Source organism: Bos javanicus, chromosome 13, assembly GCF_032452875.1.
Source record: "Bos javanicus breed banteng chromosome 13, ARS-OSU_banteng_1.0, whole genome shotgun sequence".
In the NCBI taxonomy this organism is placed as follows: Eukaryota; Metazoa; Chordata; class Mammalia; order Artiodactyla; family Bovidae; genus Bos; species Bos javanicus.
The window spans coordinates 66062888-66076181 of record NC_083880.1 but is presented as its reverse complement, the minus strand read 5'-3'; the positions used below and the strand labels follow the sequence as shown (position 1 = coordinate 66076181).

General features: G+C 40.1%; 1 protein-coding gene and 1 pseudogene across 5 annotated transcripts in view; one reads left to right on the top strand and one right to left on the bottom strand.

Annotated features, from left to right (window-relative positions):
- Positions 1-13294, top strand: part of MROH8 (maestro heat like repeat family member 8) — a 60393-nt gene that overhangs the window by 36815 nt on the left and 10284 nt on the right. For all 5 annotated transcript variants that reach the window (XM_061437526.1, XM_061437523.1, XM_061437522.1 and 2 more), the window contains exons 12-19: positions 479-639; positions 4354-4489; positions 6938-7128; positions 8679-8816; positions 9277-9391; positions 9719-9859; positions 10198-10362; positions 11405-11560. In XM_061437526.1, coding sequence (XP_061293510.1) covers positions 479-639; positions 4354-4489; positions 6938-7128; positions 8679-8816; positions 9277-9391; positions 9719-9859; positions 10198-10362; positions 11405-11560 — 1203 coding nt within the window. The remainder of the gene's footprint in view (positions 1-478; positions 640-4353; positions 4490-6937; positions 7129-8678; positions 8817-9276; positions 9392-9718; positions 9860-10197; positions 10363-11404; positions 11561-13294) is intronic.
- On the bottom strand, positions 2868-4347 carry LOC133259691 (large ribosomal subunit protein uL22-like; annotated as a pseudogene).

The window sequence follows — 13294 nt, the reverse complement described above, 5'->3', positions numbered from 1 at the left end:
AGCAGGAAGAGCAGTCAAAGCAGAGAAATGGATCAAGCCCAGTGGCTCTTGTTTCCTTTACCTGAATATGATAAACTTCTGCAGGAGGAAGGCAGCTATGACTCCCCTGCCATTCTCAGAGCCAGAGTGGGGAAAAACCAGCCTCCTTCCAGCTTTTATTAGTTTGTCTTATTATAAAACCAATACATAATATTTAAGGAAAAATTAGAAAAAATATATAAGCAAAAATGTAAATATCCCATCACTCAAAGACACATTAATATGTTTAGATATATGTTTTTCCAAATCTTTTTATGTGCATATACATTCATACAGGTATACTTTTAGTAGTTTTGATAATAATAAACTTTTTGAAAAATAATAAACATTCGGTATTAAAAGTTGCCCCCAGGACCTCTTCAAAATAACTACAGTATGCTCAGTAACTATCAATGTCCCACAGCAGTAAGGTCTTAAGCGATTTCTTTCCCTTCTTCAGGTGCCAGAAATTATGGGCGTTATCTGTGCCCTGCTCTCCACAAGCAGCCAGCCTAATGTTCGCCAACAAATCACAAATATTGTGAGTTTGCTTATGTCCAGGCCCAAGTACACAGATACAGTGATCGATCACCTTCTGTGTCACCCAGTACCATATGACAGGTAACGGAATTGGTACAGCCTCTGGATTAAGCAGGGGTGTGTGCTACACCTCTGAGTACTGTGGAGCAGGGTTGCCCTCAAAAATCTAAGGATGTTCTTGTTGAAATATGATATAGACAGATGTCTTCAGGGTAAATCAGAACATAATGCCTAAAATAAGGAAACAATCCAGAATGAAGAACATTTTACAAGATAGTTGGACTGAACTCTTCAAAAAAATTATCATGAAAGAAAATAATTGTGCCAAAGGCACTGTTCTAGATAAAAAGACACTAAAGTGACATAACCAAATGCAATAAATGACTTTGATTGGATTCTGAAAGAAAAGCAAAAGCTATAAAGGAAAATTTTCAAGAGATTTAAATATATATACTAATTACTAAATTAATGTAATCTTAGTTGTGAAATAATAATATGTAGAAAATTTCCTTATTCTTAAGAGACAGATAATTTAAGGGAGATTTAGGGGTGAATGTCATGATATCTGCAATACATTTGAGAAAAATTTAGCCAAAAATGAATATATATATAAAAAATAAAGTATAAATATATATATATAATAAAGTATAAGTATATACATAAATAAGAATAGAATCACAGAGAGGAACAAAGAAGAAGCTTTTTTATGACTAGTGGTTTTGAGTTGGAGGCAAGGCACCCTGGAAGTTCCAGGAAATGCTTTATGGGGAAGGCAATGAGGCATTCAGGCCCTATCCCACTTTAACCAGAGCAGCCCTTCTATTTATCTGCTTTATATACTGTGATTTTGGGTAATTACTATTTTGAAAGAAAGATTTCTTAGCTTTTTAAAAAATTGAAGTATATTTGATTTACAGTATTATGTTAGTTTCGGGTACACAGCAAAGTGATTCAGTGTTTGTATTCACATTTTTTCTAGATTCTTTTCAGATTCTTTTCCATTATAGATTGTTACAAGATATTGAATATATTAATAGTTCCTTGTGCTATACAGTCAGTCCTTGTTGTTTAACTATTTTATATATGGTGCTGTGTAACTGTTAATTCCAAACTCCTAATTTATCCCTCCCCCCCCCCGAGTTTTCCCTTTGGTAACCATAAATTGTTTTCTATGTCTGTGAGTCTGTTTCTATTTTATTAAAAAGTTCATTTGTATCAGTTTTTTAGAGTCCGTATGTAAGTGATACTATATGATGTTTGTCTTTGTCGGGCTTACTACACATAGTATGATAATTTCTAGGTCCATCCATGTTGCTGCAAATGGCAATATTTTATTCATTTTTATGGCTGACTAATATTCCATTGTGTATATATACCACATCTTCATCAGTTCATTTGTTGATAGACACTTAAGTTGCTTCCATGTCTTGACTACTGTAAGTAGTGCCACTATAAACATTGGTATGCATATGTTTCTGAATTAGAGTTTTTATCTTTTTCAGATATACACTCAGGAGTAAAATTGCTGAATCATATGGCAAATCTATTTGTAGTTTTTTAAGGAACTTCCATACTGTTTTCCATAGTGACTGCACCAGTTTACATTCCCACCAACAGTGAAGGAGGGTTCACTTTTCTCTACACCCTCTCCAGCATTTATTATTTGTAAACTTTGATGATGGCCATTCTGACTAGTAGGTGTGAGATAATATCTCATTGTAGTTTTGATTTGCATTTCTCTGATAATTAGCAATATTGAACATCTTTTCATGTGCCTATTGGCCATCCGTATGTCTTCTTTGAAATGACTATTTAGGTCTTCTGCCCATCTTTTGATTGGATTGTTTGTTTCTATACTGAGCCGTATGACCTGTTCAAATAATATGTTTTGGAAATTAAGCACTTATCAGTTGCATTGTTTGTAAATATATTGTCCTAGTCTGTAGATTGTCTTTTTGTTTTATTTATGGTTTCCTTTGCTGCGCAAAATTTTTAGGTTTGATTAGGTCTCATTCATGTATTTTTGCTTTTATTTCTTTTGCCTTGGGAGACTGATCTAAGAGAATATTGCTACGATTTATGTCAGAAAATGTTTTGCCTATGTTCTCTTCTAGGAGTTTTATGATCTAGGAGTTTAATGTCTTATATTGAAGTCTTTAAGCCATTTTGAGTTTATTTTTGTGTATGGTATGAGGGAGTGTTCTAATTTCATTGATTTACATGCAGGTTTCCCAGCACCACTTGCTGAAGATTTCTCAGCTTTAAACTTTGAAAATTGTTTCAAAACTGGTTTCAATGAATGAGTTTCATATAATGTCTTGGTGCAGTGTTAATGTTTTCTGCAAGCTGAGAGAAAGTTTAGTTGCTCAGTCGTGTCCGACTCTTTGCAATCCCATGGACTGTAGCCTACCAGGCTCCTCCATCCTTGGGATTTTCCAGGCAAAAGTACTGGAGTCCGTTGCCATTTCCTTCTCCAGAGGATCTTCCTGACCTAGAGATTGAACCAGGGTTTCCCACACTATAGGCAGACGCTTTACTGTCTGAGCCATTACCCCACTGTATCAAATAAAGGAGAACTTTTTTTTTAACTTGTTTTGCACTTATTTTTTGCAGCATTTATTCCCGGGCTATAACTTTTTGTTTCTTCAGTTTCTCCTGGGATATCTTTTTCTTCCATGCAACCTCCTCTTCTGGTTTAGGAACAATCTGTTCTTTTTCAATAAGGATCATCTCAATGTGGCAGGGAGAGCTCATGTAGGGGTTGATCCGACCGTGAGCTCTATAAGTCCTCCACCGCATTTTGGGACTTTGTTCACCTGGATGTGCTCAATGACCAGAGAATCTACATCTAAGCCCGTAAGTTCAGCATTACTCTCTGCATTTTTGAGCATGTACAGTAAAAATTCAGCACTGTTTTTGGGTCACCGACCCTGCGTCCAGCCCCACTGTTTGGCCTGTGCACACCTACCAGCTCAGCCGTTGTAACGACGGAATGGCACACATTGCTTCTTTAAAGTGATATCCTTCAGATATTTGGTGGCTTTTTGGATATGCATATCCTTCATGGCCTGGACAGTTCCACGAGTGTTCTTAAAGTGAACACGAAGATTTTAACCTTTTGATTTGCATGATTTTGTGGAGGTTTCTGGGTCGAGTGAATAGCGCACCATTTTTAGAGGTCACCTCAGGCCACTTACCGGAAAAGGAATAAAGGAGAACTTTTACTCATCCAGAAGAAAAATGAGTTAATACAGATTGTTTAATGGTCTTAATTTTGTGTATGTCTCTGAAACATTGTTTTTAAATCTTTACTACTTGCTTCAGCTTACCTATTAATACACTAGATTCTTATGTAAAATATATGATTTGGTATAAAGTATTAACTATATTCAGTTGATTTAAATGTAATTTTAGCATTATTATATTTTTTTGTGCTTGTTCTAGTTCTTGGAAAACTATTGCTTTAAGTCAAGTGAGAACTGTAGACTCTGTTAGAAATGAAAATGACGTAGGAAACTTAGAGTACAGAGTATGAGATAGGAAAGTTGTGAGATTGAAAAGATATGTTAGGACCAGTTTGTGAATGGTCTTAATGTCCATGCTGAGGTTGTGGGAACTTGAGTCTATGAAACCTTGGGAGTTACTGTTGTGAAATCAGATGGCAATTCTGAAGAATCGAGCCTCAGAGAGGAAAACCTCTTATAGATTGGATTCCAGATGGATTCTGGGAAGCTCATGATCATGGTTGGCCTAGGATAAGCCGTTCTTCTGAACCCTCTTCCTCTGGATTTCTAGGCATCTGGCTGAGTTGTGGAGAACTCTGGAGGTGGAGCTGCCCAAAACCACCTGGATTCTCTGGAGACTCCTGAGGAAGCTGCAGAAATGCCATGATTCTGACTCCCAGGACAAGATGGCCTATGTGGCTGTTGCTGTAAGCCCTTGAGCTTTGCCCCTCCAACTTTAGCCCACCATGGCCCTCCTGGATAATTGGCCCAGCACCATCTGGAGAGTGTTCCTTTTGGTTCCTCTCAAAGTTTGTTTCCCTCATCCATTTATAAATCCACCAGTGTCACCACCAAGGGATGGATGTGGAGGAGGCTGAGATGAGTAAAGGAGTCAGTATGGTTTCATCTGTTTTAAACATTCTTTTTCTCATCTTTTAAAAAATGCGTATCATCATAGTCAAGAGAGTACAAACATTTCAAAGAATATAGAAGAATATAAAATAGAAACCAAAGGTCCTCCTTTGAAAAATTGTTTTTATTTTTTAATTTTTTTTGGCCACACCTCGCAGATGTAGGATCTTAGTTATCTGACCAGAGATCGAACACACACCTCCTGCATGAAAGGGCAGAGTCTTAACCACTGGACCACCAGGGATATCTCCCAAAGGCCCACCTTGAGCAGAGGTTGGCAAACCTTTTCTGTCAAGGACCAGGTGGTAAATATTTTAGGTTTTTCAGGTCACATATAGTCTCCAGTCTTCACCACATATTTTTGGATATATTTTTAAATAATCCCTTAAAAATCAATAAACTATCTTAGCTCATGGCTATACCATGTCCCTAAAAATGAGCTTTCTGCAAGTGTTTATAATGTATAAACTTCTTGTATATTTACTTGGCATACTTTTTCCCTCTATATTTTTCCTTTTAAATAATTTTTTTTTTTACAGCAGTTTTAGGCTCACAGCAGAACTGAGCAGAAAAGTACAGAGAGTTCCTATATATTCCCTGCCCCTCTGCATACACAGCCTCCACCATATCCATGTCTATTTTATTTCATTTTATTAACAATGTATTAATTTCTACTATATATAGGAAGGTGATTCAGTTATTCATATATATATATGTATATTCTTTTTCATATTCTTTTCCATTATGGTTTATCACAGGATATCAAATATAGTTCCCTATGCTATACAGTAGGGCATTATTGTTTATCCATCCTGTATATAATAGTTTATATTATTAAAGCAAACTCCAAACTAATTTTAATCCACCCCTCTTCCACCCCACTTCACGACTACTTTTTACTTTATTTTATTCCCTACCAGTTTACAGTTCTGCTTTCTCTGACCTAAGTTATTATCATACTTTTTTTTTTAGCTTTCAGAATTACTTTGAAGTCTCTAATCTGCTACTGTCTTCTCTCTTATGCTCTCTGTTCTTGTGGGTTTATGCCTTTTAAAAAATCCCTAAAATGTCCTTTTAGTGCAGTTTTAGGTGTTAGAGCAGATAAAGGTATACATTTAATCTGATTAGTCTATAAAATTCTGTATGTATATTAATAACATCACAGTACATACCATTTGATGATCTGCTGTTTTTCATTTAATCATACACAAACTACTTTCTATATCAATATGTAGGGCTCTCTGTTATCCTTTTCATAGCTGCATAGTAACTGGTTTTAATTACCTTTTTAAAAATAGGTAATACATGACGCAGAACCATTTATTTCATTATTGTTTCCTATTAGTGAACATTTGACACTTTTCAAACTTTTGTCGTGAAAACAGTGCTATAGCAAACTTAATCATGCTTGCATCAGTTTTGTTATACATACCAAATTATTTTCTTAGGATAAAGTCCATTGAAGGGGAATTTCTGGGCCAAATGGTGGGCTCATTTAAACTTCTGGTACTGTTCCCAAATGACCCTCTAGAACACTGCCCTCCTGTCATCATGTGTAAGCACGGCCTTGCCACACCGAGCATTGTTGTCTAGCTGCTAGGTGAAAAAGGAACGTATTCTAATTACAGTTCCGTCACTGGCAAGGTTCAACATTTATGTATGTTTTTCAGTTGGTCATTTATGTTTCTTCTTTCTTCATGTCATACACACCCGTGCTTCTCAGTTTTAATACACACGCAAACCACCATCACCTAAGGATCTAATTGAAGTAGACATTCTGGGCTGGAGGAGGGGTGCTTGCACGTCTCCACTTCTAATCAGCTCCAGGTGACGCCAGTGCTCGTGGTCGGTGGCCTACACTTCCCACACTTTGAGTAGCAGGCCTTTTCACTTGTTCCTCCTGACATATATGGGCATTGTGTATATTAAAACTATAGCATTTCTGCAAATTATCTGTCATCCAATTTTGTTTATGAACAGTCTTTTTTTTGCCCGGGCTTTAAATTTGTATGTGGTCAAATATGCGAATGGTTTCCTTATAGTTTCCTTCTGGTTTTCAGGATGCCCCTCACTGTGGCAACTTTTAGTGACAACTTCACTCCTATCCCAGTACCCTGTCACTTGCTGTTCTGCCTGTGATTTAGTAGAACCAGAAAGCATGTCCTGGAACAAGCAGAAGTAAAATGAAAGCAAGACTTTAGGATTAGCAGGTGTTCAGCTCCACTGTGTGCTTTTCTCCACAGGTGACAGATGCCCTTTATGAGGTGTTTGTGGGGAACAGACTCCGGGCAGCTACGTTCCGGCTCTTCCCTCAGCTTCTCATGACACTGCTCGTCCAGGTTCACCACGCCATTGGCCTCACCATGTCTGACGTTGCCATCCCCAGTGGCCTGTACCCAGAACAGGAAGTGTCTTCAGAGGTCACCCCCTTGTGGTACTGTCCACTGTGACTTTGTTGACCAGGAATCATTCTGTGCTCTCACTGGTTCTCTTTGGTCTTACTGGTGATGTCCGACTCATTGAGACTCCATGGACTGAAGCCCATGAGGCTCCTCTGTCCATGAAATTTCCCAGGCCAGAATACTGGAATGGGTAGCTGTACCCTTCACCAGGGGATCTTCCCAACCCAGGGATTGAACCCAGGTCTCCTGCATTGCAGGCAAATTCTTTACCATCTGAGCCAAGGAATACTTGGAAGCCCAAGAATATTGGAGTGGGTAGCCTATCCCTTCTCCAACGGATCTTTCCTACTTAGGAATCAAACTGGGGTCTCCTGCATTGCAGGCAGATTCTTTACCAGCTGAGCTACCACGGAAGCCCAGTCTTATTGGTGTCAAGGCAAATTTGGCTATCTGAGTTCATATGCCCTGCAAAATAATGGATGACAGCATGCCAGCCCTTTCTTGATAAATCAGGTAGCAACAGAGACAAGCGAGACAGCCTTAAACCTACCTTCAAGACCATACTGATCCGAAGCTGAGCATTTTCTTATTTCTGCTTCATGTATAGGGAGGTATTTTTAAATTCTCCTTTAGGGTCTCAATAGAAATTTCTCAGTATTTCTGCGGCACATGGATTTCTTTCTGAGGAAGTGCTCTAATATGGAATATTTAAGAATGCCTGACTAAGAGGCAGAAGAACTTGAGTTCTGATTCTCATTCATTTTTTGTTTAAGTATTTATTTTAGGTTCTGCTGGGTCTTTGTTGCCGCACGCAGTCTTTCTTTTGTTGCAGCAAGTTGGGGGCTACTCTCTAGTTGCTTCTCCTTGCCGTGGCTTCTCACTGTGCAACATGGGCTCTAGGTGCATGGGCTCAGTAGTTGTGGTAGCCCGAGTGCAAGGCTCCATGGTTGTGATGCACAGGCTTAGTTGCCCTGCTGCATGTGAAAGCTTCCTGGAGCAGGGATCAAATCCATGTCCTCTGCATTGGCAGGCGAAGTCTTAACTACTGGACCACGAGGGAAGTCCTGATTCTCATTCCTTTAAATAACTCTGTACTCTGGGCGAATCTTTCTGTTGTTCTGTGCCTGTTTTCTTATCTGTAAGTGAGCTCAGGCTAGGTATTCTCCAAGGACCTTTCCAGCTTCTCTGATTCTCTGATATTATGTCCAAAATACTAATTTGATAAGTAGTTTTCAAAAGCAATGGAGTAAATTTAAGGGAGGTATAAATTCTATCTAAATAAAGCTGTAAAGGAAAAAGCAGTGAATCTCAGTTTAGCATCCTACATCATTTGTTTTATCATAGACTTCTTTCCATTCTCCCAGGGAAACACAATTTTATTGGATTTCTTTATGCTTAGAGTTTGTGTGAAAGGCCTTTCAAGTATTAGAGCACTGAGAATCTTTAGGAAAATCTAGAAAGAAGAGAATTAGAGTCCAGCAGCTATCAATACATGGCCCTCCTTGGTGAGAGCAGGTGATTTTATGCTCTTCAGTTGGAGGGACTGGTACTATATTCACTTGTACTATTTTTCTTGGATTAGCTTCGCCATACAGGCTACAAAGACTCTCCTCCTCAGAACATTCTGCTGGCAGGAATTCAACATCATGGAAAAGAATAAAGGATGGACCCTTCTGGAAGGAAAAGATTGCCATCTTCAGGGAGTATCCCTCCTTGCCAAGTAAGACTTCCTTGCCATGCATCCCTGCTCTAAATCAGCTGTGTTTTAAGGTAATTTTTTCCCCCTTTTAGTTATCAGAGCCACCAAAGTTGAATAACCTTCTCATCCCAGAATGGACAAATGCCCATAATTCCAGCAAATTTTTCAGCCCTGCCTTACCCTCGGGAGGAGAAGGGGGCGACAGAGGATGAAATGGTTGGATGGCATCACTGACTCGATGGACATGAGTTTGAGTAAACTCTGGGAGTTGGTAATGGACAGGGAAGCCTGGCATGCTGCTGTCCATGGGGTTGCAAAGAGTCGGACACAACTGAGTGACTGAACTGAACTGAACTTACCCTCTCGTGCACCTGGAGCTGAGGAAAAACTTGAGAGCCCCCTCATCCCCAATCCCTGCCCTGGGAACATTGCTCTCTGAGTAAGAGCATTTCTGAGAGTTGTTCTGTGTTCTGTCTTGCAGTGCATTGCTGGAGAGAAATCATCTCCTTGCACATAAGGTCATGTACCTGTTAGTGCCTTTTCTTAACCGAGGGAACGATAAACATAAGCTCACATCGGCAGGCTTTTTTGTGGAGGTAGGACTTCTTCAGAGGCTGTATGTATTCAGGAAGCCTATAAGGGAGCTGTACCAGCCTTCCTAGGCCATGTCCAACTGAGTGACCAACTAGGGTCCGATTCAGACATAGGATAGAAATGGTCCAAATTTAACCTTATTGAAGTTCTCTGTCCACATATTCAGTGTTCCTTAGGCCCCTGCAGTGGAAGCATCATCCTGTAATGTATGTGCTGTAGAGTAGAAGTTTCAAAGGAAAATAGGTGTTTCGGAGTTGGTAGGAAGCTGGCTCCCCTCATGAAAAAGGGCTAAAAGGTAACTTCTTTGGCCACTTTCTGGGTTCTTTCAGCTTCTTCAGAGTCCAGTGGCTCGGAGATTTCCCAGCATATACTGTGTTGCCCGCTTGAAAGACTGGCTACTTCTTGAAAATAATCCCTTTAAAATTCTTGCCCTGAGGGGACTGTGCTATCTTACCAGACAGGAGGAAATGGTAAGACCACCAATTCTATTTTTTTAATTAATTTTAAAAATTATTTATTTTTAATGGAAGGATAATGGCTACACAATATTGCATTGGTTTCTGCCATACATCAACATGAATCAGCCACAGGTATACATATGTACATAAGTTCTTTTGCCTTCTCTACTTATCAGTCCTGCCAATACTGAGAGATGGCATCAGGCCCTCTTTAATTCTCTGTTCTGGGCTGGCCAGAACAATCAAAAACTCAACAAACACCAGGGACAGAGCACAGGTGGGAAGCCCTACTCTGGTAACAAAGGAAGTGCCGTCGGGAGGGGTGGTGATTCACTGTTTTGGGCACACAGAGGGAAGACATCAAGAGCCTGCTGCCGTGCATCCTAGACCTTTTATGTGAATCCAACGAGAAGATTGTTTTGTTAGCCATTCAGATACTCCTGCAATTCGTCAGGACAATGGATTTCACCACCCTGACTGCCATGATGAAGACCCTCTTCTCCTTATTTGGTGATGTAAGATAAGGGGAGAGGAGAGACTTTCCTAGGGGGAAGGTAATTGGCATAACAGCAACCGAGGTTGGGATAGTAATAACTCTATTTTAGATCGTACTTTTTTGTTAAGAGCACTTTCAAATCTCTTAAGACCCTTCTAGGTAACCCTGTGATGTTGGTAGGGCTGGTGTTACTGTTTTTCAGATTAAAAAAACTGAGGCATAGAGACTTGCCAAGGTACTCCCCTGCTTCCTGGGATGAAGAAGGAGTTTCTATAAGAAAAGACATTGTCTTTTCTTTCAAGGAACCATCAGGACTGGGTCAGGATAGTGGACTATACTTATGTCTCCATCCCAGATCCCAAAGATTTGTTAAAAAAAATACACAGGGAGACTTCCCTGGCTGTCTAGTGGTTAAGACCCTACGCTTCCACTGCAGGAGGCGTGGGTTTCATCCCTGGTCAGGGAACTAAGATCCTGCATGCTAAGTGGCCCAGCTAAAAATAAAAGAGAAATAAATGTGGCCCAATGAACCACATTCTGAAGAGTCAAATATGCCAAGGCTGGAATTTTTAATTTCAGCAAAACAGCATGTGATGTGTATGTGCTAAGTCACTTCAGTCGTGTCCAGCTCTTTGTGACCCCATGGACTGTAGCCCGCCAGGCTCCTCTGTCCATAGGATTCTCCAGGCAAGAATACTGGAGCGGGTTGCCATGCCCTCCTCTGGGGGGATCTTCCCAACCCTGAGACAAAGCAGCATCTCTTACATCTCCTGCATTGGCAGGCAGGTCCTTTACCAACAGCACCACCTGGGAAGCCCAGCCTGAGTGGATGGTTAATACTAGGAGCAGATACAAGTGGTGAGGACTCATTCCTAGAGTGAGAGAATGAGCCATGCAAAGCAGCAAGTGTGACTGTCTCCACATATATTTGGTTTCTTGCCCTCAGCTACCAACATCTAAATATCCTCCTGTTAGGACTGGCATTTCAGCCGACCTAGAGCTCTTATAAGTTAAGCATGAACACATTCAGTGAGTTGCTTCCCTTTGAACATCCTTCATAGGTAAGACCGGATGTTCATCGTTTCTCCATGACCCTCTTTGGAGCCTCCATAAAGTCTGTGAAATACGCAGATAAGAAGGGTGTAGAGAGCCAAGTCCTGGACAGCTTGGTCCCACTTCTTCTGTATTCTCAGGATGAGAATGATGCAATTGCTATGGTAATGCCTACTGTTAACTTCTTTCAGCCCTGAATAAGTTCAAATCCAGAGTCAACTCTGCAAACAGGCCCTCATTTCTTTGAGGGCATGGACTTTGTGGTATCATCTTTATTCCCCATTTCCTCTGGCACGGGCTTCCTTTCAAGTATTTTACCTAAGTGAATTGTGTGAAAAATCTTACTCCTTATTTCTGTGTAGCAAATCATGATCCTATGTGGGTGAAAATCATGTATTATTATACCTTTCTGTAGCCCCTCCAATATTCAGCCTAGCCCAGAACTCTCAACACACTGCCCAATTCAAGAAACTCTTTCTGTTAATGATGATCACAGTCTGTTGTCTTTTCTTTTTAATTCAAGAACAGCCTTGTGGCCTTGAGACAAATAGACTAGTGTTGAGGCTAAATCAGGAACAGAGAAGCTTCTCTGAAATCTGGAGATATCTTTGAAATCTCCTTAATCTCCCAGAGGTTCCTCTATAAGAATTGTGGGAGGGATGGCATCATCTTTAGTACTCTCCCATACCTCAGAAGCTGGTCTTTTTCAAGGTCCTGTGACCACCAGTTACAGCCAACCAGAGAAGTGGGTTTAGGCTGCAAGGAGTCTGGGAAAATGCTGGAGCTCCCACCCACCTATAGTCTTCCTTACAGAAAGATTCAGAAACAGGACTAAAGATTACGGTGGGCCTTGGCACCTTGTTATGGGGGAAGTGTTATGGCCTTGTAGCCATAAATACAAAATATTTCAGACCTCAGTGAAGTATAGGTCAGAGCCTCCCAACCAAGTGATGGCAAAGTGTGCCCCATAGAGGTCACAGACATGGGACAGACAGTACTGATCCCTAACCCCCACCCTGCACCCCAGCCAGCTTTTGGTGATCAGGCAAAGCCTAGAGCAGTCAAGACTTATTTTCCTTCAGACTTTGAACATCTTCTAGCCAGCTTGTCAAGGCTCCTCAGAAGGTGGCCTCAGCAAAGGGGAGGGATCCAGCCTAAGGTTAGGAATCACTGGCACTGACGACATAATTTAAAACATCAATATACCTACCACCTAGGCTGAGAAATAAAACTGGAAAAAATCACGCAAAATCTCAAATTTTGTTATCATTTCTGAGGTATTATTTTTCATGTTTTAAAACTTTATCTGAAAAAAGTTTTATACCTTAAAAAACTTTGTTCATATCATTTGTAAATCCTTTCGGCAATTTGCTTTTTCTTTGTTTAACATATTTAGAAGATTTATTCATGTTATATAGCCCTAATTCACTTATCACTGCTATATAGAATTCTGTCTTGTAACTGCAACTTATCCCATTCTTTTATTCCTAGACATTTAGATTACTTTTATTTTTTCCTTATTATAATGCTGCAGTGAGCATTTTGGTAAACTTCTTTGTGTAAATGTCTCAGAGTTTCCTGAGGGCATCAACCCAGAAGTGAAATATACGGGTATCTTTAACTTTTTACTAGACACTTACAATTCATAACAAAGTAACTGAACTAATGTGCATTCCATCTGTCCCCAGAGGAATTTTAATGGCCCAGATGTCTAGTGGAACTGGGACCAAACACTTGCTTGGAGACTTACCAGGGGTGTTATATGGTGCATGGGGGCCTTCTGAGGGCAGTGTGTAAAGAAGAAGACCACTTGCTAATTTTGCTCAAGTATCAGGATCAAGACAGGATCAATACTTTCCAAAGTTTCTTCCAAGCTAGAGATTTACAAGGACTGTGAG